At 52.3% G+C, this 23,325-nt stretch overlaps 8 protein-coding genes across 8 annotated transcripts; 7 read left to right on the top strand and 1 right to left on the bottom strand.

Annotated features, from left to right (window-relative positions):
- The first annotated feature begins 187 nt into the window (after positions 1-187).
- BO72DRAFT_429259 (aminotransferase class I/II-fold pyridoxal phosphate-dependent enzyme) lies at positions 188-2,080 on the top strand. Its single transcript, XM_040943068.1, has 5 exons — positions 188-311; positions 383-513; positions 583-1,426; positions 1,474-1,616; positions 1,672-2,080. The coding sequence occupies exons 3-5, from the start codon at positions 658-660 to the stop codon at positions 2,056-2,058; spliced, it is 1,299 nt and encodes a 432-aa protein (XP_040801102.1). The 5' UTR covers positions 188-311; positions 383-513; positions 583-657; the 3' UTR covers positions 2,059-2,080.
- A 240-nt stretch (positions 2,081-2,320) lies between these two features.
- On the top strand, positions 2,321-4,206 carry BO72DRAFT_448158 (phosphatidylserine decarboxylase family protein). Its single transcript, XM_040944721.1, has 2 exons — positions 2,321-2,670; positions 2,733-4,206. Exons 1-2 carry the CDS (start codon positions 2,618-2,620, stop codon positions 4,030-4,032), a joined length of 1,353 nt encoding a protein of 450 aa, XP_040801101.1. The 5' UTR covers positions 2,321-2,617; the 3' UTR covers positions 4,033-4,206.
- Positions 4,207-5,031: 825 nt separating this feature from the next.
- Positions 5,032-6,929, top strand: BO72DRAFT_496420 (carotenoid oxygenase family protein; the record flags this gene model as incomplete). Its single annotated transcript, XM_040948627.1, has 3 exons — positions 5,032-5,048; positions 5,112-5,748; positions 5,808-6,929. 3 exons carry the CDS (start codon positions 5,032-5,034, stop codon positions 6,927-6,929), a joined length of 1,776 nt encoding a protein of 591 aa, XP_040801100.1.
- Positions 6,930-8,139: 1,210 nt separating this feature from the next.
- BO72DRAFT_111260 (putative cholinesterase) lies at positions 8,140-10,671 on the top strand. Its single transcript, XM_040938951.1, has one exon. It carries the CDS (start codon positions 8,289-8,291, stop codon positions 10,536-10,538), a length of 2,250 nt encoding a protein of 749 aa, XP_040801099.1. The 5' UTR covers positions 8,140-8,288; the 3' UTR covers positions 10,539-10,671.
- Positions 10,672-11,938: 1,267 nt separating this feature from the next.
- BO72DRAFT_111236 (uncharacterized protein) lies at positions 11,939-14,204 on the bottom strand. Its single transcript, XM_040938950.1, has 3 exons — positions 13,758-14,204; positions 12,168-13,691; positions 11,939-12,094 (listed from the first exon to the last, which is right to left on the bottom strand). Exons 1-2 carry the CDS (start codon positions 13,866-13,868, stop codon positions 12,171-12,173), a joined length of 1,632 nt encoding a protein of 543 aa, XP_040801098.1. The 5' UTR covers positions 13,869-14,204; the 3' UTR covers positions 11,939-12,094; positions 12,168-12,170.
- A 1,857-nt stretch (positions 14,205-16,061) lies between these two features.
- On the top strand, positions 16,062-16,412 carry BO72DRAFT_496417 (uncharacterized protein; the record flags this gene model as incomplete). The annotated part of the gene is made up of 2 exons (XM_040948626.1): positions 16,062-16,168; positions 16,253-16,412. 2 exons carry the CDS (start codon positions 16,062-16,064, stop codon positions 16,410-16,412), a joined length of 267 nt encoding a protein of 88 aa, XP_040801097.1.
- An 806-nt stretch (positions 16,413-17,218) lies between these two features.
- Positions 17,219-19,526, top strand: BO72DRAFT_509753 (putative acetamidase; the record flags this gene model as incomplete). The annotated part of the gene is made up of 4 exons (XM_040949345.1): positions 17,219-17,259; positions 17,358-17,761; positions 17,820-18,290; positions 18,351-19,526. 4 exons carry the CDS (start codon positions 17,219-17,221, stop codon positions 19,172-19,174), a joined length of 1,740 nt encoding a protein of 579 aa, XP_040801096.1. The 3' UTR covers positions 19,175-19,526.
- A 1,128-nt stretch (positions 19,527-20,654) lies between these two features.
- BO72DRAFT_110956 (uncharacterized protein) lies at positions 20,655-23,094 on the top strand. Its single transcript, XM_040938948.1, has 2 exons — positions 20,655-21,678; positions 21,733-23,094. The coding sequence occupies exons 1-2, from the start codon at positions 20,922-20,924 to the stop codon at positions 22,974-22,976; spliced, it is 2,001 nt and encodes a 666-aa protein (XP_040801095.1). The 5' UTR covers positions 20,655-20,921; the 3' UTR covers positions 22,977-23,094.
- Positions 23,095-23,325: the final 231 nt, after the last annotated feature.

Below are 23,325 nucleotides of genomic sequence, written 5' to 3'. Positions count from 1 at the left end.
GTCATATGATTGAGTTTAACCTATTCAAAAGGCCTGTGTGTGGCCAGTCAATGTCAGTGTGTGAATCTGCTTCATGACGTCTTCCATTTGTTGAATGAAACGGCCAGAGCGCCATCAATTTAAATGACACCCACATCCGCGCAATAGACTATCGTAGTATCGCAATGCTTGGTGATAAGCTGTCGGAAATAGTTGGCATGTTCGCTAGATGTAAGCCACGCGGCTTGGCTGACAATTAGATCGGGAAGAACCATGGCTGAGGTGGATTCTATGGTATTGTCCCCCTTTCAGATGAATCGGAATGACATTAGGTATGCTTCTCGATGATATGTTGACAATAGCAGGATGTACCAGCGCGAATACAAGGGCTGACATTGAAAAGAGATACTTCATCGATTCATCACATGAGATGCTGGACCTGTCAACAGGAAATTCGCAAGTATAATACCGGATTTTGAATGAGAGATCCGGATATCAATCGATGGAGCTTGGCAGATTCTACGATGTGGACAGGTGGGTTTGGAATAAGATAGCATGCTTCGAAGGCGGGCTAAGTAGTGGCATAACACCACAAGTATATAGGTTCAATGAAAGCAGGCAGACAAGCAGATTGACACTCGCAAACATCAATCTGGATCCTTAGGAACTCTCCACACTATGGCTCTGGGACCCGAAATTCTTGATCGCAAACTCCGACTGGCCTTGGACCAGCGCCAGCTTGAGGGGAGGCTGATTCAACCAGCTTCCCCAAGCGAAGTGCAAGGCACCATCGACTTCGGATCCAACGATACCCTATCCTTGTCAGGTTCTGGCGCTTTGAGTCGAGCCTTTTTGCACCAGCTTGAGAAACAACCAGATTTCACAGTCGGGAGCAGCAGCACCCGCATCTTCGAAGGTACCAGGCAGTATCCTGAAGATATTGAGCGTGACCTGGCTACATTTTACAAGGCTGAGAATGCAATGGTATTCGGCTCAGGGTTTGACGCAAATGTGGCCATTTGGTCTGTGATCTCGCAGCCTGGGGACATCGTCATCTTCGATGAACTTATGCATGCCTGTGCCCGTCAGGGGATGAAGAATGGGCGCGCTAAGGCGGTGCCATTTGTGCACAACGACTGTGCCTCCATCCGAAATTGTCTCGAGAACGCTCGAGAGCGGAACCACGGCATCGCAGAGGGCAAGCAAGTGGTGTTTATCTGCTTTGAATCAGTCTACAGCATGGATGGAGACGAGGCTCCCATCCATGAGATCATTCAAATAGCATCTGAATCACTTCCTCTGGGCAATTATGTGCTTGTTATCGACGAAGCGCATTCCAACGGACTCGTTGGGCCTAATGGATCAGGCTTGATTGCTCAATATGGCTTGGAAAAAGAGTTCACTATCAGGGTCCAGACTTGTGGTAAAGCCCTCGGGGCATCAGGAGGTAAGAGTCCTAGCTTCATCTGCAACGCGTCGGCTAATTATCTGAAGGTGTCGTTTTATGCAACAACACGATCAAGCAAACCTTGCTGAATTATCCCGGCAATGTCCTTTTCACAACAGCCCCTAGCTTTGTGACAGTTGCAGCTATAAGGGCTGCATATGAGCTGCTGGCAAGTAAGGACGGTGACAGAGTTAGTTAAGAGCCAGATCGATATATGGAACGAGAAAAGCTTACCACGATCACAGCGTCGAGCGCGACTGCAGCACAACATCAAGTTTACCTACTTGACCTTGACAAACCACCCACAATGGGAGGAAGCTAAGGACAGAGGCATCATTCGACTTCCAACCGAGACAGGCTGGCGCTCTAGGACATTCAGGTCCGCTATCTTCGCACTGCTAACACAGCCGGGCAAGGCGCGCAGCCTGGCGAAGCCCCTAAAGCAGGCTAAATTCTGGGTCAACGCAGTCGATTTTCCGATTGTGCCGAGGAACATGGACCGCGTGCGACTCATGATACATGCTGATAACACTGAGGAGCAAATCGGCGCCGTTGTGCAACTTATTATGAGGTGGGCGATGGGACAAATGGAGTTGGAGACGATGAACTTGGATAAGGTGGCACGACTATAGGTGATAGAAGTGAATAGGCAGCTCAGACAGAACCAAGAATAAGTTATAGAACGCTAGATCCATGATGAGCAGGAGCATCTAAATAGTCCCGTGACCACGCCCGGGATATTACGAACAGTACATTAGAGTCCTCTTCAACCTCCCTGCAATTGAATTTCCTTGCAACGACAACATACCTCTGACCAAGACTAGCGCATCTTCTAGCATCTAAATAAAGCAAGAAAGAAAGACCAGACTGTTAAGCGAGGTCTAGAAATCCAGCATAGGATTGTGGTTGGGCGCAAGGACCGGCGATCATCGGAAGATGACTTCCATGACATCACTCGTTCTCTCCACCATTTCAGATTCAGCCCAGTGCCTACTGCTGCGTCGCAAACATGATCCACTTCTTGTGCCCATCCCCTGTCTTTACAGCATCATCATGATGCAAGTTCACCTCACGTCAGGCCATTGTCTACGGCAGGCTGTGGTATAAACCGAGCTCGTTCCTGCCCAGCATTAGCCAAGCTTCTTCCCCAGATTCCTCATACATTCCGCCAAGACCAGCCAGCCGCCCATCATGTCTCCCCATCAAACCCACCAGAAGAAGCACCACACTCCCCGACTACACCGGTAAGCCCATATCTTCATGACCACAAATGCTCCAGTCCACCTTCTAAGCCCCTATGTCTTAGTGTCGGAAAATGGATGCCCTCCACCCTAGACGAGCATCACGAATGGGTCGGGGGCGTTATCGCCCACGTCGACCACAACAAGCCTAACGAGCTTCACCCAGTCCTAAAAGAATTCCAAGAACTTATCGAGTCCAACACGAGGGTCTACTTACTCATGGCCGCCATGTTCGGCGAAATCCCGCGCAACCGGACCTACGCGACGGACCCGACCGGCTGCCCACAGCTACGCGATTACAAGCACATGCTGGAAGTTCTCAACCATCTCGTCACCACCGCCCCCTCATGGAACGACTTCTCTCACCGCGTGGGTCTTGTCGGACTGCCCATCAATGCTGTCCTAGACTGGCCTATGGGCACCCCCTCCGGTTTCGCCGCCTTCCTAGACCCCGACGTCAACCGAATGCTGAAGAAAGTCCTCAACGCCTGGGGTGACTTCCTCAGATCCCCCGAGTCTGCATCCGTCCTCGATGACTCCGCGAACGGCTGGTTCGGCGAGACGGGGAAGTCCGATTTGGTCGAGGTGGCCAACCTGGGCGGCAAGACCGACCACACATTTGAAGAGATGTTCATTTGCGACCCCTCCGCTCCTCACCACGGCTACAAATCCTGGGACGATTTCTTCACGCGCCTTTTCCGGGAGGGGATTCGCCCGGTTGCTGGTCCTGATGACGACAAGATTATCGCCAATGCCTGCGAGTCCAAGCCTTATAAGGTCGCGTACAATGTGAAAGCCCGCGACACCTTCTGGATCAAGCACCAGCCTTACTCGATCAACGACATGCTTGCCTTCGACCCCCTGGCGGAGCAGTTCAACGGTGGCACCGTCTACCAGGCCTTCCTTAGCGCACTGAGCTACCACCGCTGGCACAGCCCCGTCTCCGGCAAGATCGTCAAGGCCTACGTCGTGGACGGCACATACTACTCTGAGCCCTTGTTCGAGGGCATTGGCGACCCGAACCCCACCGAGAAGCACAAGCACGGGATTGATGCCTGCGGTGAGGTCACTTCGCAGGGCTTCTTGACAGCCACTGCCACCCGCGCCATCATGTTCATCGAGTGCGACAACCCGGATATCGGCCTTATGGCCTTCCTGGGTGTGGGCATGTGCGAGGTCTCGACCTGTGACATCACTGTTAAGGAGGGCCAGCATGTCAACAAGGGTGACGAACTCGGCATGTTCCACTTCGGTGGCTCAACGCATTGCCTCCTTTTCCGGAAGGGCGTCAATGTTCAGGGCTTCCCCTCGACTGATACGGATCAGAATGTGCCTGTCAGAAGTCAGGTCGCTTACGTTGCTTAATCTTCCCCGCTTCTGAAAATAGTATGCACGGGGCCTCTAATTAGCAAGACTTGTACATACTTATGGATGTCAATGAGCGATGATTTACGATACATGAGGAATTCAAGTACATATTTCAGACTCTGTGGTTTATATGGTATGAGAGCAGGTAGGCTCAAGCTATCAATAGTGTAAATGTAAACAAGGCAGATGCCTCAAGTCATGTGGCACACTTTAAATCTAGCCAAATATGGAAATAGCCTGGCTTGTGGTCTTGACGTCAGATGCTTTAACCCAAACAGTGAGAGGCATTCCCAGCTAATCGACCTGTAGTGTCATTCTCTGTACTATTAGTTCTTGCTCACACTTTTTCCCCCACGTACAACGACATCGCGAGCTTCTGATACCTAGTTCCAGACGTTGAAATCTTCTAACGCAGGAGAACACAAGGTTCTCCCGAGGCACAGGTGACGACAGCAATGGGCATGTCTTCGGTCCTTGATCATAGAGAGAGACACCACAGATAAATTGTTGATGGCGAGTGTTCTTGATCCATCTTCTCGTGGTTCTACTAAACACTTCTTCCTAGGCTCATCCACACCGTGTACTGTACCTTCAAACGGGGAAGTTCGACTTTCCAAGAAGATATCCGATCATGAAGGTTACGAATCAAGAAACGACGCCAGTATCCCACGCTGCCTATCAATTCACATGGGAGAGTGGCTTGGCTCGATTGAGTTCAGCCGATCGGCGTTGTTTCCCGTCGAATTGCAGAGCTGTCATGCTATAAAATCTTGTATGAAACAAGATTTTGACCCAATTCTCCAGGTATCCTGCGGGGCTGAAATGAGCCTTGTGTGCCAAGTCCTCATAGCTCTCGTATTGCCACTATGACTTGCTCGATCGTGGTCGTGAGCAGGACTCGGATGATCCGGCTGGTCAGAATATGTTGGAGGGGTATATCATGGCCCTCTTCACCGTCTTTCAGTTGAAGCATACAATGTCGCTCCCACAGACACAATGGCAAAAAGACATCCGTACGTTCGCGTCTCACCCTGCTCTTCGAAGCATTGATGCATAATGAGCTGACAAGATTGAAGTTACCATGCCGGGAACTATGCCCCTATTCACACTACCCTGAATCTCCGTCCCTGTCCGTCTGAAGGCGCAATTCCCGAGGAGTTTCTCGGAGGACAGTATGTGCGCAACGGAAGCAACCCCCTCCAGGTTGATACCAGCCGAGGCTTCCATTGGTTCGATGGTGATGGGATGCTCACCGGCGTGTTCTTCGAGCGCATCGCGCAGGCCCCCGGTGTCCGCCCTACCTTTGTCAATCAATACGTCCGCACTGATGTACATGACGCTGTTGCACGACATCCCCGGCTCCATCATGTCACCCCTAGCGTGGCTACTCTGATCAGTCCAAGATCGTCGGTGTTCCGCGTGCTAATGGAGGTTGTACGAGCGATGACTCTAATCGTTGCCTCGCTCTGGGGTCTCATCGCTCGGCCCATCCGGCGGACCAGCACAGCCAACACGAGTGTTGTGCATCATGATGGTCGAGTATTGGCGACAAACGAGACGGGCCCTCCTATGCGTGTTTTTCTGCCGTCGCTAAAGACTGTCGGTTGGTTCACTGGTAGTAGAGCGGAAGGAGAGCCTACGGATGAGAAACCTCGTCCATACTTTGGCGGACCAGGAGTGGAAGGGTTCTTCAAAGAGATGACAACGGCTCATGTAGGTAGCCATTTCTCATAATGGGATCAGAAATATGCTCATATGACTCGCCCTGTTAGCCCCACGTTGACCCTCAGACACAAGAGATGTTCCTCTTCCATGCGACTTTCCTAGCCCCGTTTGTCACTTACTCGATCATACCAGCCGAGAGCTCCTTCAACCAGACACTATGTCTCAACAAACCAGTACCAGGATTCCAGGGAGGCAAGATCATGCATGACTTTGGCGTATCGCGCAAACACACCGTCATGATGGATATGCCCGTGTCGTTGGATCCGTTCAATCTTCGTCGTAACCGGCCAGTAGTCGAGTACAACTGGCGTGGCCAGACACGCTTTGGGGTGTTCCCACGGTACGAGCCCGAAAAGGTAGAATGGTACACCACAGCACCCTGCATGATCATGCACGCTGTCAACACCTGGGATGAAGAGACCTTCAATGGAACGCGGGTTCATCTGCTTTTGTGCCGGATGAACAGTGCCGCTCCGCTTTATCATATGGGCGGCTTGGAAGCTCCAAACATAACCATTCCAGCAAGCCCAGAATGCCGCCTATACTATTATCAGTTTCCTCCAAACAAGGGGAGTCCAAAGCAGATAGCTCATCAGTGGGCATTATCTGCGATTCCTTTTGAGTTTCCACACGTGCCGCATCACCTCCAGATGGCACCGACTCGCTTCGTTTATGGGAATTCGATGCGCAGTGGAGACTTTGCGGAAGCTTGTATCAGCAACTTCAAGGTTGAATGCCTAGTGAAAATTGATGTGGCGGCTCTGCTTGCGCGAGGCCTCGCCGATCCTCCGTCGCAGGTGGATGGTTGTGTGGACAAAAGATCTGTCGCCGAGGTTCTCACCTCTGATGATCCAAATGATCCCATCAGAGTCTTTGCTTTGCCTGATGGATGGTATGCGCAAGAGTGCTCGTTTGTTGCTCGCAAAGACGGTCAGTCCGAGGACGATGGGTGGCTCGTCACCTACGTGTACGATGAATCGCAGCTCGATGAAAACGGCGTAGCACCCGAGACTTCTCAGAGCGAGCTGTGGATTATTGATGCCTTGGATATGAAAGAAGTTGTGGCTCGTGTGCTCTTGCCGCAGCGTGTACCGTATGGGATGCATGGTAACTGGTTTCCTGAGGAGCAGATTTCGGGTCAGCGAGAGGTGGAGCGTTTCCGTAAGTGAGTTGCAGTGATCTGGAAGCATTTTGGACTCTTAGCATATGCTATCCATATTCATACTTGTGGGCTGTGTACTCGTGGAGACATTTGTTGCAATTGTTATGTTTGTTTGTTTGTTTGTTTGAAGGTCAGGTACATGGCACAATTCGGTTAAGGCTCAACCTCCTCCCAAGTTCAAGGTTCCAAGTTCCAATTGCCTCTTTCCAACTTCGCTTTGCCCAGCCAAGCCATAGCACGAGACGTTCATCACTGGTACCTATCTACCATGCATGGCTTAGACTTTCTGCTTCCTTCCCTCGGATGATCCCCCCCTTCTGTAATCGACTGAGATTTGGTGATGCAGTACCACGGCTCAGCCCCGACGTCATTTGGCCTGCTTGCGGGCCGCAATAGTCATGCCTTGAGTTACACTTCTCTTGACACGGTAATTGGCCCCTTCAAAGTTCCAGCTACAGCTGCACTTTTCTTCCTAGATGGCTAAAAAAGCCAACTTCAGAGAGGACCGCTCTGAAAACTGCTGCATACACTCTGCACGCTCAATCGAGACGTTGCTCGCGCGAGCAACAGCGATTAGCATCTCCTCAATCAGCTCCGCGACAAGAGAGAATTATGATCGATCCCAGGGTATGAAGAGCTGAATGACCGACATCAATACCGTCACCAATCGGTTATCACACCCAAGATCCCAAATAGCATTCCAGGCATAGTGTCGGGCTTCCTGTCTCGATCTAATCCGAATCTGGAGAACCTTGAGATGTGGCGCCATGAACCTTCGAGCCAAGGTGATCTAGCCGTTAGGGTGCTCGGTGTTGAGGTATACTAATCCCCACAATCCCAACAGTTGCTCGGTGGTCTACACGAGTACATGCACTTGCTTGTCGGTTGCCGGATGTCGCCAGTCCCTCGGAGGGGACTCCGCTCGCCAAGGATCCGCTCCCCAGTTTACTTTGCCGAAAGAACCATTCAGGTTGTTCCCCTCGGCTAGATAGAACCATTGGCCTAGCAAAAGAATATTCCATGACAACGCCAACGTCTATGGTCTGCGTTAGCCGGTTCCGCCACATCCTGCTGCTGGGTAGATCCGGCCAATCCGCATTGTGTGACTTCTCAATCCAAGGTACCCCGGATTTCGCTTCTAGGTCTCTCTCACCTAGTGTCTATGCTGCAGTCCAGCTTCGCTTCAACTCTGAACCCACTGTTGTCTGCTATTGCCGTTCCGATTGCTCCGAGAAAATGAGAGAAAAACATGCACGAGCCCAATGTCCTGGCCAAACCCTGCGGTCTAGCACTATAAAAAGATAGCTGGCGCCCTGGATTTTCCTTGCAGGTCTACATTCAGTGGTTGTATCCGGATATCCTCAAGATGCAACTTCAAATTCTTGCGGGAACCCTGCTACTGGGTCGTCAAGCTCTTGCAGTGCCAGCTCCACTAACGACTGGCAAGAGTCATGTTCCCAACATTGACGCTTTGGGCACTCTCCAGGCCTTGAAGTATAACGACTTAGGCCCTCAGAATAACGGTACAGCCGCAGTTCTTGTCCATGATCGTCTCTCGAGTTTCGAAGCAGAAGCCCGGTGCCAATCGATTGGAGAAAGACTTTACCAAGCGCAGGAGATCTCACAGGTCAATGGCACAGAGCTAGCATACCAGCTTGACTATCTCGTTCATGTGCAGGACGTCCAGTCCGATGAAAGGTTATGGGTTTCTCAGGTTACTCACGACGATTGCCGCGCCTTCTCCCTCGAGCATAAGAAGCTTGTATCGGTGTCCTGTGGCTCTAAGTTGCCCGCTCTTTGCACATCCAGTGTTCCCCCTACGACGGACCAGGATAGAACAGCTGTGAACTCATCTAAAGTCTCCGTTGAATCCGATGGGTATCGCATGACTGGCTACCGTGACGGACGGTCGTTTCGCTTTTTGGGTATCCCTTTCGCTGATGCTCCAGTGAAAGATCTGCGCTTTGCACCACCGCGCCCATACTCCGGGCCCCGTGATATCGATGCAACGAAGATGGCCAACTCCTGCATCCAATCCGTGTCAGGCTTTGGCACCTTGGATAATGGCGGCATATCCGAGGACTGTCTCTACCTGAATGTCTACACCCCTATCCTCCCTGCGAAGACAACTAAGCACTCTCAGCGCAAGCCTGTTGCAGTCTACCTCTATGGAGGTGCGTTCACCGAGGGGACCTCAGCGATGGTGGACTACGACGGAGGCAACTTCGCCAGCCGCAACGACATTGTCGTTGTCACGCTCAACTACCGCGTCGGCGCCCTAGGCTGGCTCACTATCGGCAACTCAACGACCGGCAACTATGGAATCCGGGATCAGATCTTGGCCCTGAAATGGGTCAAGCAGCACATCAAGGCATTCGGTGGAGATCCTGACCAAGTCACTATTTTTGGCCAGTCTGCCGGTGGCCAGAGTGCGATTGCCTTGCTTTCTTCGTCCGGAGCCCAGGGCCTTTTCAGCGGCGCCATCGTCCAATCCGCCCCTGTTGATCTGCCTTGGTTCACGCGCGGAGTCTACACCGACATCGTTACCCCTCTCATCTCCAGTGCCGTAGGCTGCAATGGGACCACGTCTGAGAGCGCTCTACTCTCTTGCCTCCGCTCTGTTCCAGCGAGCAGGTTCCTTGACAATAGCACGGAGTTTAAGGCCGCCACAGCCGCGAGCGCTAAAGCCCTTGCCACCGGCTGGCTACACTCCAGCGACCTCCTCGCATCCATCGAGCCCATCCTCCCAATCGTCGACGACACCGGCAGCGGCGTCATCGACGATCAATTCCACACCCTTCTCGCCGAGGACCGCCTCCCCAACCGTGTCCCCGTCATTTTCACCACCGTGGCCGACGAGGCGGCCCTCTACGTCGACGCCGAAGTCACCCAGAGCATGGGATCTTCCGAAGTGGCCCTGGCGGAGATCTTCAGTCTCGCCTACCCTTCGTCGCTGGCGAAAGCCCTGATTGCCTCCGATGCCTTCTCCACGAACCCCAATGCCACCGACAGCGTCCGTAATGTCGCCGCCGATGCCCTTACCCACAGCGAATGGACCTGCCCGCAATCCTACCTGTTGAACCTGGCCACCGCCAACACAACCACCAACGCCACCACCGCCAACACCACCCTCCCCAAGAAACAATTCCCGCACCTCTACCAATTCTCCATCCCACAAGGCCACATCCAAACCACCGTCGGCACGCCCGCCATCTGTTCCCCAAACCAAGACAAGAACGCTACCTGCCACTCCTCGGACGTCCTCCTGGTCTGGGGCACGCTGAACAGCAAGACCCAAAACGTCGCCCCCTACTACGGCCCCACGGACATCCAGCACTCGCAGCTCCTGAACGACATCTTCGCCTCGTTCTTCCGCACCCGCAACCCGAACCCCGATGTCGAGGCCCTGCAGCTCCGCGGCCCCGCCTACCGCTACTCGTATGAGATCTTCGGGGCCCGCGGCTACCGCATGCCCGAGTACCGCGGCAACGAGGATCGGGTCGTCGCGTCGGTAGGCGTGGTCCCGAGCGTCACGGTGAACCCGGGGCGGACGGCCAAGTGTAGGGTTTTCGAACAGCAGGGGTTCACCTTCCAGAAGGCGGAGTTGACCATTTAGCTTTGATTTTGATTGGAGCTTACTGCATATATATTGGCCTCATGGTAGATCATACGGAGATTCGAGCAGCGATGGATGTTTGAGTGGGGTTGTTAATGCCGACGATAGATGTACATAAGATGATTTGATGTTTATTTGGCTTAGTCTAGTCAGTGTTAGTTTACTTAATGTGCCGATGAATGACGATGTATAGCCCATCCACAGTACACTACCCTGGTCACAGCGAATAGACTAGCAAATTCTAGGGAAATAGCGACGAGTATCTAATGCAGCAGGAGATACAATCCTCACTTTACCAGTGCGATCGATCAATAGATCAATTTGTTCATTCGCACAGCAAACTACCCTACCGAACAGCAATTCGGCCGCAGGTCCGGTGCTCCGTCCTTCCTCATCTTACTTGATTATAACAAAGGCTATACACAACTATACAACTGCTATGTCTATCGACAGAGCTAATCCGGGCCTGTCTTCTAGTATCTAAATATCAAGCCTAAAACTGCACCTATACTTGATGATACTCTCTACACAATTACCCAGATTTTATAGTACTGATCTCTTCTGAAAATCTCTCGATATACCAGCTACCTACCCTTTTCCCGCAACCTTATGAGTAAATAAGCCCTTACCTCCCGAGAATCTAGAGTCCTACCTTATACTTTACAAACAAACAGAACTATCTATGGTCTTTTACCATGATAAGATCGGGCTAGTTACCTTGTTAGGGATTAATGCCACAGTTCACTAGTCGGTGTCTCTGGCCTATCTCCAACCCGGGAATTAAGATCCGGACCTCGTACAAGGGCTACCTTACTACTACTACATACTAGGTGGAGATCTTGCTGGTTTAGAGCTACTACTTTTGACGCCTAACCGGTCAGGATACGCAGCTAGGCCTATACCCTACAAGTTTGTTTACTCATTACTCATAGCCTGGCAGCTCTTAGATGCGACGCGGGGTCTAATCGCCCTTCAGGCCTTTGCCGGTGGGTAGGCATCGACAATCCTCAGATACCTCCCGTCTGCCGGAGCCACTACACATTATTTATTATTACATATTCTTGACATTCCTTGGGGATAGAAAGCACCGCACATTGTCATAACCATATTCCACGTACAACAAAATGTACTACTGTCTTCTACTCTGCTAATATCCATAACAGATTGATAGAGTATAACAAACCTAACAGCGCCCGGGGCCCTTTCTACTCTTGCAGATTTCATAAGCTTATACTGTCGTAACGTCGTGACATCATAGAAGTGGTGGGTCCTCTCCAGCTCAACGCGGGAAGAGAGAGGAAACGAGGGGATATGTAATATCAAAAGATTACCAAGCGCCCACGTGAAGAAAAGCAGACAAGCCCAAATGCTCTGTTACCCAGGACCGAAAATGAACCTTTATGACTCTTTGCCATACGCCAATGCGAATGTCAATATCGATATTGCTATGCCTGACAATGCTCATCGTGCAAGATAAAGGTTGGACTGGAGGAGAGGGGGTAATGTTAGTAGATTCCGAATATAACCGTGGTTGATTGTGGCGAGGATCAAGGTTACTTCTCAGAACTATACAGTCAGAGAAACAACAGCCCTCGCGAAGTGGGAGATAGTGTCTAAGTCCCGAACAACCTTTTATCGATCATACATAGACCGTCTCGATCGAACAGGGTAGTCTGGCATACCCACTGGAATGCCCCTCGTGGGCGGTGAAACAGGGTTGGCCCATCTCGGTGATCGGTATGCGCCTCCATCATCTCTCCCAGAATAACGCGCAGTGTGGTCGGAGACACCGGGGTTAGGGTATCCTGAATTTGCATTGGACGCTCGGTAACTTCGACGAGTCTCGTCGACAGGGACGCGCATGTCACTGTCAGGGTGGGCACGTCCGACGTACGGGTGAGTACCGTTCATGTTCATATAACGAGGTGGTGGTGGTGGTGGATGTGCATGAGAATGAGGATGGGAATATCGAGGTAGTTCTTGGTTGATCGGCATGACGGGAGGGTCGTTGAAGGCAGTCTCGTAGAAGACAGGGCCCGGGGTCCGGGGATGCATGATTGGCTCTTCGGCGTATGCACGTGCCGGGCGGGTTCTGCGACCCCCATCGGAGTCATATGGTCGCCCTGAGTGAGAGTTCAACGTGTCGCGGTGGGTATAGGTCCGTCGCTGCGCTTCAGGAGAGAGATCACGCGGGGGTTTCCGTGCATACGCTTCATGTGAATGCCGACGGGCATGGGAGCTGTGTGAATGCGAGGGACGCAGATGACGGTTGTTATAACGGTTGGCCGCTTCTTGTGCTGCAGCTATTGAATCCTCTGACGAGGCATCTGAGGGGTTGTGACCCGGCACAGTAGTTGGGCTGACTGGGCGCGAGAAGGTGGGCCCGCGTTCTCGTCCGCGGGCCTTCGGAGACGACTTAGCCCACATTGGTGGCGAGGGCGCCCGAGGTGAGGGCGACGCGAATTCTGGGGGAGGTGGCGGTGGACTGAAATAAGTGGATTGTACTCGACGCGTGGATGAGGTGGGAACCTCCCCGCTGCGGCGCCTTTGATGACGGCTCGAAGGTGCTGGTTCTTCCGGAGCGACATGGGCACGCTGCGCAGTTGTCTTGCGGCGACTGGGAAACGTTCTTTTCTCCTTGGGGGACGGAGCCTCGTCCTTATGGTGATTACTGAATTGAGAGTGGTAGGTACCAAAACTCGGAGGCGATGCACGGAGAATGTTCTTCTTCACATAGTCCATCTCAAACCGTCGGCTGACTGTCTCGTGCCAATCCACCATTTCTGGGTCTGGCGATTCGGGGAAGGCTTCGCGGGGAATCGTCTTCGGAAATGTGCCGCCGCTAGGGTTTTCAATATCCCAAAGCTCGACCGCATTCTGAAGGTATCGGCAATGTTCGTCCGGGTCTAGGAGCAATTGGATTGTTTGCCATCGTACGAAGCCGTTGGGTTGTAGAGCGGGGATTGCGGGGGGTTTGTATGCATCGTTTGTGGGTTGAATACTGTGGAAGCAGCCGAGACGCTGGTAGATAAAGGATAGAGCAGAAGGCTTAGTTTGGAGGAAGAGCACATCGTAGTTTCCGCCAACCTTGCGGTAGAAAGAGGCCAGGCGTTCGGGCGTGAGATCAGCCGTTGCGTAATCGTCGAATGACGACTATTGAGAAGCCAAGATTCAGCTTTGATTTTCCGGTCGCATACAGTGTCTCAAGCTCCGACTTACAATTTTATGAGCGATTTCCAAACAGAGCTGTTCAAGGAGCGGGGCTGGACTCTTGTCCGAGTTGATCAACACTCCCCAGAAACTCGCGCCCGGATCATGGGCGGAACACATGGCCTAGCTACTGGGATTGGGCGCACGGGAAGGACATCTGGCAGCAGCAGCAGCAGCAGCAGTGAAACAATGAGCGGAGCATCGATGGGACCGATGAGGTAGAAGAATGCGGAGGGGAAAGCAAGCGGGAGGGGCAAGGCTGAAGAGGGAAGTTCAGCAGACTGAGCGACAAGGTGAGTGAGTGCGTGAAGGAGTGAATGAGTGATGCTGCAGGCCGGCCAGCAGCACCTTGCGATCCGCCTGGCGCATTGAATCCGGTTTAGTGCGCGGTCAGTCAATTCAGAATGACAGGCAACGCCCGGGCGGTCAGGCACCCATTCGCTGATGCTCCACTGCGGGGGAGCCCAAAAGAGAGAAAATGGTTCAATGCTGTTGTTTGTTGGCACTGTAAGAGTGTGAAGTCGACAACTCAATCCGCCTCATCTGTAAAGAACGCGGAACGAATCGAATGAGGGTGGAGAACGGAGGGATTTGACGCTGGACGAGAGCCGATGCAAACCAGATCCATGATGCTGCATGAAGCCCAGTTGGGGAGAACTAGCACAAGCCAGCCAGTCGAGATTCTCCGAGTACGTACCGTACAGTAGTATACCTACCACAGCACCTGGTTGAAGGGACTACTCCGGAGTAGACTACTAAACTTGAATGAGTGGGTGAATGATTTCCCCCCGCAGGTGACCGACCAGACAAGCAGCGAAAGGGGGGGAGTAGGGAGGGGAGTACTCCGTACAATGACGGACATTCCACGGCTGTATCACCATGCGTCATCAATCATTTTTTTGCTTTTGTCTTGTCTTTGTCTGCGTAAACTTTGCCTCGAGTGCTTCTTCATGCTTGGTGGATGAGAAAGAGGAGAGAGGGAGAGAGCCTGGAGAGTTTATGGGAGAGAAGAAGTGGGGAAGTACTGACGAGGAGTGAGTGGTGGTTGATGATTCGGGGATCGGCTGCTCAACCATGGGGCCTCTATTCCTATCGACACCTAAGGCATACATTTCCCCCCTACCTCCACAATCAAGTCAACTTGCCATCATTCTACGAGTTCATCAGGAATAATTTGAGTAATACCCACTTCACTATAGCTGACCACCAAGATGCACGAGACTTAGGGGTGGTACGGAGGACGCAGGTACTTCACAGGCGCATAAATTACATCACATGCCTGAACCAGGGCCAGGGGTCAGTCAGTCAGTCAGTTAACTCGCTAATAGCTAGCTAACTACTACGGTGACTAACTACTGTACGTATGAGTACATACGGATGCTCTTTGATGGCATTGAGATCACCGCGTGTTTTTCCGTCTAGGTTAGTGGCTGCAAATGATCCGCCCGAACAAGATGCATAGTTTTGCCCCCTGTGGCACTCGGAGACCCTTGGATCAGAAGATCAGTGGGCTGACTGGGTCAAGAAGGGTCAATCAATAACGATAATAATAATAATAATAAAAATAATAACTGTACAGAATACTGTACAGTAAGTAAGTAGATACATGCTACCTACTAGGTAACTTTACTATGTATGTGTAGTATCTAACTATTGTGTACTCACATAGCTAATCACTCTATTCTTAGGTTGTGCAGAAGAGTTGCTTACTGGCATTCTTCCCCCCCCCCCCCCCCGGAAATACCTGCATGTATTATGACCCATTCCTACTCCCTGATTGGTCATGACAATTGTCAGAATGAAATCTCCAAACAATAATTGGGAGGTGACACTGCAATGGACGCTCATTGCATTCCTCTTGCCATTCCCGCCTGGAACCATAGGATTCCGAGTAACGGGGCCCATTGTTTGGATGCCCTCCCCTAAGTAAACAACAATGTAGTCGCCTGGTCTCGCTCCGATCCCTCTCATATCCAGATCTCTATTCTACTCCTACACGACCCATCAGTTTGTCTCTCATTGTAACTACGAGCCTCAACTTGACCGAACAACACCTCTCCTTTTCCTATTCTTTGATTATTGCTTCTTTTCTGTTGTGTTTGATTGCAGAGCTCGCGTAGACCAGCAGCTCGAAGCTCTTTCCAAGGGCCAGTGACCAGGTACGTTCTTTCCTCGTAGCTGCTGAAGCTCATGCTGATTGTGCACTATAGGTCGACCATCGGCCCCGTCCTCTCGATTGTCATTTGACCTTGCTTGCGTTCGACCCTTTCGAATCACGCTTCAAGCCCATGTCTACCGATCAATAAACGAAAGATGGCTCAAAATCGGGACCCAGCGTTCTGGCGACGCTTCTCCCTTGCCATCCACCTGGATGAGGAATCCAAGGCTACCACCCCGGAAAAGGAAGTCACTATATGGTCGTATGTTGTCTCGCTGTTCCTGTTCTAAGTTTTCGCCGAGAGTCTTGTTGCTTGTCTCGTATGCTGATCGTCTGGTTCTCACAGGGATAACTGGATCAAGGGCCAGGAAAGGAAACGCAAGCGAACCATCCTCTGCGGCTTTCTGATATTCTTCCTCATTGCGCTGTTTGTTGTTGGCGTGATCGTGGTGGTCGTTTGGCTCAATGCTCATCACTGGCTACGGGAGACGTCGAGATCAGCTTGAGGTAGCGGCAGATAAAGGGTTAAGGATCTGGGTCGAGGAGAGAGGTATCTTGTGGATATGTGCTTTCTAGCTAGGCATGAATGAGCGGGCCTCATTTCAGTTTTGTTCTCATATTCTCTCGTCCTTGTGGCGGCGGGCTGGGGCTGGTCCTGTTGCAATATCCCCAAATAGCTGACAACCGTCGTTGTGATAAGTGTCGTTACGTTGAATGTTGCATTCACATGTAGTTGCTGATTTCGCTTTGTGGTGTGATCTCCTGTTGGTGATTCTTTAAAAAGGGGAACGTTCAGACTGTATCGCAGTGGAAAGTCCAGCCGCGTCTTTATTCAAGTCGAGTCCACGCATGGACTTTCCCAATGTGGCATTCCATGCGCCGGCTGCCGGCATCTTATCGGTCATTTCCACTACGTAGCTCGGGTTCGCCAGTAGTCCCATCAGCAACTCATGATCGGGATTCTGCTCCCTGCGTTATGTGCTTGCTGAAGATGACGGTCAAAATTGAGCTCGGAATCGCGGTGCTCGCGTCATACATAGGCATGCAATCCGAGAAATATCCTGGGATGGACAAGTCAATGGGCAGCCGCGAGCGCAAGCTGCATCCGAGCTTTGGGCGGTCCCCACGCTTATCAGCGGGACCCGCGCGCGGGCTTATCGCTACGATGTCTCCGCATCTCCTCCGTCCTTCCCCGCAATAATAAAAGGCCGCCTTTCCCATCCTCCTTGCTTTCACTCTTTCTCCTCATCTCGTGCAAGTACACTCTTCCTTTCTCGTGGACTCTAGTGACGGAAAGAGTCTTCGTCTCATCATGCTTCCCCCATTCGATTACTTCACATACCGTCGCCTCCGGTAAGTCAGTCATGCCTCTTCACGAGGTCATGAGTACAGTACACACTACTTGATGTGAGAATCACCGCGCCTTGGCTTGGATACTAATCGCGCGGCAGGGATTTCAAGCGGAGGGAGCGAGCAGCAAGATTCGCATCACTGCCGGCAGGATATCACGCCCCTTTCACAGCGATTGATAAGGTTATCATCAACAAACCGATACAAGAGCTGGTGGATGAGGTGCACGCGGAATCCGTATCACCCCTCGATGTTCTCCGCACCTACGGCAAAGTAGCCGTCAAGGCCCATGAGAAGACCAACTGCGTGACAGAGCTGCTTCTGCCCGAAGCTGAATCATGGGTCCAGTCGGAAGTCAACCTCCAAGGACCATTGGCGGGAATTCCCGTCTCTCTGAAGGATTCGCTGCAGATTAAAGGGTTTGATACCACCCTGGGATACACCAAGTACGCGTGCAAGCCATACAAGGAAGATGGACCGATGACCAAGCTTTTGAAAGACGCTGGTATGGCCTTTCTCTCGACGGAACTGCTGCTGCAGCACGCCGTGGCTAACATCTCTAGGGGCTGTGCCTTACGCCAAGACCGCGTTGCCCGTGACCCTGTTGTCCTTTGAGTCAGCCAACGCTCTTTGGGGCCCGTGCCTCAACCCGCATGTTCCCAACTACTCTCCTGGCGGTTCCACGGGGGGCGAAGGTGCTTTGTTGGCGTTGGGCGGCCGCATCGGTATCGGATCTGATGTTGCCGGGTCTGTTCGAGTCCCGGCGGCCTGGAGTGGTATTTATTCCCTGCGCTGCAGTACTGGGCGGTGGCCGAAGGTTGGCGTTCACACCAGCATGGCCGGTCAAGAAGGCGTTCCCAGTGTCTTCAGTCCCATGGCTCGGACCTTGAATGACCTGACTTACTTTACAAAAGCCATTGTGGGGATGGAGCCATGGAAGTATGATTACACGGTTCATCCCATCTATTGGCGGGAGAAGGAGGAGGAGGAGGCCCAGACTAAGAAGCTTCGAATCGGATTGATGACTAGCGATGGTGAGTGGATCGGCATAGCCATCCGAACCAACCAGGCTGACACTGGCTAATCACACATAGGCGTCATTCCCCCTACCCCGGCCATTGCGCGTGCCCTGTCGACGACAACCGCTGCTCTTGTTGCGGCCGGCCACACAGTTTCGGAGATTAAGCCACCAGTCACGGCAGACCCGTTCACAGGGCTTCATCTAGCCTCGCAGCTTCTGAACTCTGATGGTTGCGTCACCTTCAACTCGCATCTGCACAGTTTCGAACCCTCCGACCCGGGCGCAGATCAACTTACCCGGATTTCTAACTTGCCCCGTCCTCTGCGGTACCTTTACTACCTCTGGGTGCGCTACATCCGCCGCGACGTCCAGTGGGCTAAATTGATTCGTACCTTTGGCCCAAAATCGGCAGCCGAGCTCTGGAAGCTCACCGCGCAGCGCGAATCCTTCCGTGCCACCTGGCACGCCTGGTGGGATGGCGCGACACAGCAGTACGATTTCATCTTGTGCCCTGTAAACGCCACCCCGGCTCTACCACACAAAGCCATGCACGATGCGGTGTCATCTTGTGGATACACCTTCCTCTGGAACCTATTGGACTATACGGCGGGTGTTATGCCTGTGTCGCACGTCGATGCGAAAAAGGATGCTCTACCCGGACCGTACAAGAAGGTTCTCAAGCAGCTGGGAGCTGACGGCGCACTCTCTCGCGGGGCTTGGAAGCACTACGATGCTACCAAGATGGCAGGATTGCCGACGGCGGTGCAGGTAGTCGGTCGGCGCTGGCAGGAGGAGAAGGTACTTGGGTATATGGCGGCGGTTGAGGCGGCGCTGGACCAGTATCAGGATCCTTTGACCGGCGAGGGCGGACGATACCCCTTGATCGAGCTGGACTGAGTTTCCAGTGTTTGGTTTCATGTTTTAGAGAGCCTATCTGTGAATTGCTGGATCTCATTCAAGACCTCGTTGTACTTATTCCTGTTGTAGAGCGAACCACAGGATGGGCGATTTTCTTCTGCTTTACACACCTACGAATCCTTGCATGCTCCTTGGCATGTACCGAAAACTGGCTGAGTAGATCTTGTGGCTTGTCGTACACATGTGCATGTGAACATTGGTTCTTCGGATGGACCGCAATGTAGCTGCCTTGGTAACTTTGACATCTCGTTTCCCGACCATGGATCACTTGTCGGCTTGTCCTTTTGCTGCCCGTCATATTACTCTCATTATTGGCTGATTGGGATGAAGTCAATCACTTGTCTGTGACAGTCCGAGTGAGGACCAATTGGCGCAGTAGCAGTGTCAGTCCACGCTCGTTACTAGATAATGATTGTCGGGTTCCAATCTGAACCCAGACCCCTCGACAACAGACCGAGGGTCGAGAAGAAGCGAACGGAGCGGCGCGAGTCTCGGAACTGACACTGTTTTCTCTCTTTACCCCCGCATCAACCGGTGGCTCCGCGGGGTCCAGACCCTGGGATGAAGAAAAACGACCCGACCGATTTGAAGAACCAGGGATAGAATGCGAGAGAAGGGTACAATTGATTCTTTCAAGTGGGAGAGGACTATAAAAAAGAAGATTTGAGGAGAAAGAGTTTGAATGAAATGCGAGGATGTAACCATGAGAGATGTTTTGACTCAATTATCTTTTCTCACCTCTCGCGCTCTCTCTCTTTCTCTCTCTCTCTCTCTCTCTCTCTCTCTCTTTCTCTCTCTCTCTTTCTCTCTTTCTCTTTCCTACTCTCTGTCTCTGTCTCTTTCTTTCTCTAAACTTTGTTCTTGTCGTGATCTTCTTGTCATTTTAAGTGGGTTCAACATTGTGGGTTTGTGCCGATAAGCCTGTTCATTAGGCCTTGAGTTTGGTGGCAGACCTTAACATTGGCAGGATCAGTTGAGAAAGTTGAGAAAGTTGAGAAAGGCTGGAAATAGTGGTAGTGGTTGTAGTTGTGGTTGTTCTTAAACTAAGAAGAGAAGGAAGAAGAACAGCAGAACCTGAAGATCGGGCGATCGTCACAGGAGATCCTGCCGCTCTCTGCTTGGCTTCTTCGGCTTCTGTCCTGCTCCCTCCCTTTAACTTGCTTCCCTCTCTCAGCTCAATTCCAACGCCCATTCCCTTTACCTCCTCCTCCTCCTCCTCCTCCTCCTCCTCCTCCTCCTCGTCGTCTTTCTCTTCCTCTTCCCTTTTCCCCTTCTCTTCTCCTCTTCACACCCCCCCTCCTTTCTCCCTCTCCCCTCCGTCCTCCTTGAGATCTTTTGTTTTGACACCCTCCTTCGCTCTTTACTTTCAGTCCTTCCGTCAGTTCCTCCATATCCACATCCAACACCGCCTGCAGAATTCGTTTTCCCGCTACCGATCTAGACCCTCGCCAATCACCACATTATTCGCCCCTCCCCTCCACACTTTTCCTTCCTGCTCTTCGGGTCTCGGTCTCGGTCTCCGGTCTCGATCTCGATTCAACCTTCCTCCTAATCTCGTCCTCCCCATCTGTCCTGCAAAACTTTTGCCTTGTGGCGCTACTATCAAAGGATTAATTGCCATCGATATTCGTGTACACTTAGCCTAGTTGGAGCTACAGGATGCTGTTCCTGGCTTCGGCTCTGAATTGCGGTCTCTGTCGATACCTGTACTCCTGACCTCGGAGAAATGACTTCCACCAAACGTGCCACCTCCGGACGCAAAAGGGACGCCATTCACTTCGTTAATGCGCGTCCAACTTCTGAGAATGAGCGTCTGAAGATTCAGCGCCTCGTCCGCGCCCATGTGGGCAAATGGATCTCGGACCAGACCAAGGATCGTTCGACTGTCCCGGACTGTCCAAATCCCAGCGCTGGCTGCCACCCCAACCCTGGCGCCAACACCACCACTACCACCACCAGTCGCAGTGTCACTCGCCAATCCATATCCTCCAGCGAGGGGTCGGCTATATATTTTGATCAGACCGGTTCGTCGGAATCACAATATGCGACGCCTCCAGCCACTTCTCCGCTCTGCTCCTCCGTCGCATCCTCTCCGTCGCCCCCGCCTCATCTTCCTGGTCAGTATGCGCATGATTCCTCACCTGTAACCCAGTTTACGTCCTCGAATCCTGTCAATCAGCAACTTCTCCGATCATCGTCCCGGAGTCCGGTGGGTCATATAATGAATGATGTCGAGCGATCCTATCCGGACAAATTTCCTTGGCCTTCACCGCAGGAGTCGCGATCCGGGATGTCAAATACACGGAAAAGTTCTTCAGGGTCGGATGAGGCATCTCAAGCATTGACAACGACTTCGTCATTCTCATGTCTCGCCCCGGGCTATGTTGATACATTCGGCGCGGGTCGATTCGATCCGTTCCAAACACATCCTTTGAACCTGCTGAACATGGGGAAGAATGAAGTTGTCGCCTCTGAATACTATTGTTCGTGAGTCTTGCAGTAGCTACACGTCCATCATACTAACATTTTCGTTATAGGCCTTGAGGTCCTGTGGCCCGGCCTCACCCCCGTTTCACCCGGCAACGACTCGAGTCCGGCTAGCACTAATTGGTTTCCACTATCACTATCCGACCCGACCTTGTTCACAGCGTTTGTCTTCGGTTCACTATCTCACAAAAGAGTCCAATGGCTGAAAGGCACGATTCCACACCATGCTTTCCTACCCTCCGAGCAGCAAATGCTGCAGTTATGCGAGGCAGAAACCATCCGGAATGTGACGCGGGAGGTCAGCGATCCCACTCGGGCAATGTGCGATGCGGTCATTCTGAGTGTCATTTGCATGGCACACAACGTTGCCAACAACGAGCATATCAAGGGCCAGAAGCTGCCCTTCACCGCTCCGATGCAACGCCTGCAGTGGTTGGACATCTATAGCAGTCTTCCGCCTAACCTTGTGCATATCAGAGGTCTAATTCAGATGGTTAACATGCGTGGAGGTCTTGAGAACCTGACTCTTCCCGGACTCGCACCTACTCTGTGTTTCTCCGATCTCGTCACTTGCAGCACGTTCCTCTTGCCGCCTGTGTTCGATTATATGCCCTTGCGCAGAGAGCGGATAGGTCTCACAATGCAGGATATGCTGGGTTACAGCATGGCTGATGTCGAGCGTCGGTTTGGTCCTTTGCGGGAGATCGGCTTCACATCAGAAATGCTGGAGGTATTCTACGGCATGCAGGCGTATATCGAACTTGTTGAGGCCCACGTTACAACGCAGCACCACAACCCTGACTATTCGTTGCTATCGGATCAACGAAATCGGGTGCACTACAACCTCCTTTCCCTCCCTGCAGTGAGCCAGTTCGACAGGTTTGCGAACTACCAACCCCATGAGGTCATGTATGAGATTTGCCGGCTGACCGGTCTCATCTTCGGTGTCGGCGTGGTGCTACCACTCCAAGCCCAGAGTGCACCCCTCTCTCAACTTGCCAAGCTCATTCAGGAAGCCTTGCACATCTCCAAAGCACCCTTCTCCTGGGACCATCCACAGGCTCGTATCGCTCTCTTCTGGGTGCTGATCCTCGGCGGTATCGCTGCGGAAGACCAGCCCGAACGCGCCTGGTATGTTGAGCTCATCAGTCAAGTGGCCGGAAGCCATGGCATTCACACCTGGGACGAAGCACGAAAGGTCCTACGTGTGATGCTCTGGTACGACCGGGCCTGTGAGCGCGGGGGTCGCAAACTGTGGCTTGAAGTGAGGCAGTCCGGCCCCTCAACATCATGAACCACGGGGACTCTTCCCAAGCATACACCTATCTCACGATGCTCTCCTCCCGGCTTCTACACTTCCACATTCATCAATTCGTTCACCGCCCGCTCTCATCGGCTCAACATGAAGTCCTGACCATGAACACCGTCTCAGGGAGCCGGACAAACAGAATCCTCCCCCGCAACCCCCTGCCCTCCTGAACTGTAAGTATATTATACGACTTTACGAAGGTTACGACGCAGCCAACGACCATGGCGAAAAGCATGAGCGCGCAAAGAGAGAGACCATTCCAGCGCAATATTGCTATCGACCTCTTACCCCTTCTTTTTCACATAACCACTACTTCTTTTAGCCGCCTCATCCT

Source organism: Aspergillus fijiensis (assembly GCF_003184825.1).
Source record: "Aspergillus fijiensis CBS 313.89 unplaced genomic scaffold BO72scaffold_24, whole genome shotgun sequence".
Taxonomy (NCBI): Eukaryota; Fungi; Ascomycota; class Eurotiomycetes; order Eurotiales; family Aspergillaceae; genus Aspergillus; species Aspergillus fijiensis.
Note: the sequence above shows the minus strand (reverse complement) of the source record. Positions and strands in the feature narration are given on the sequence as shown.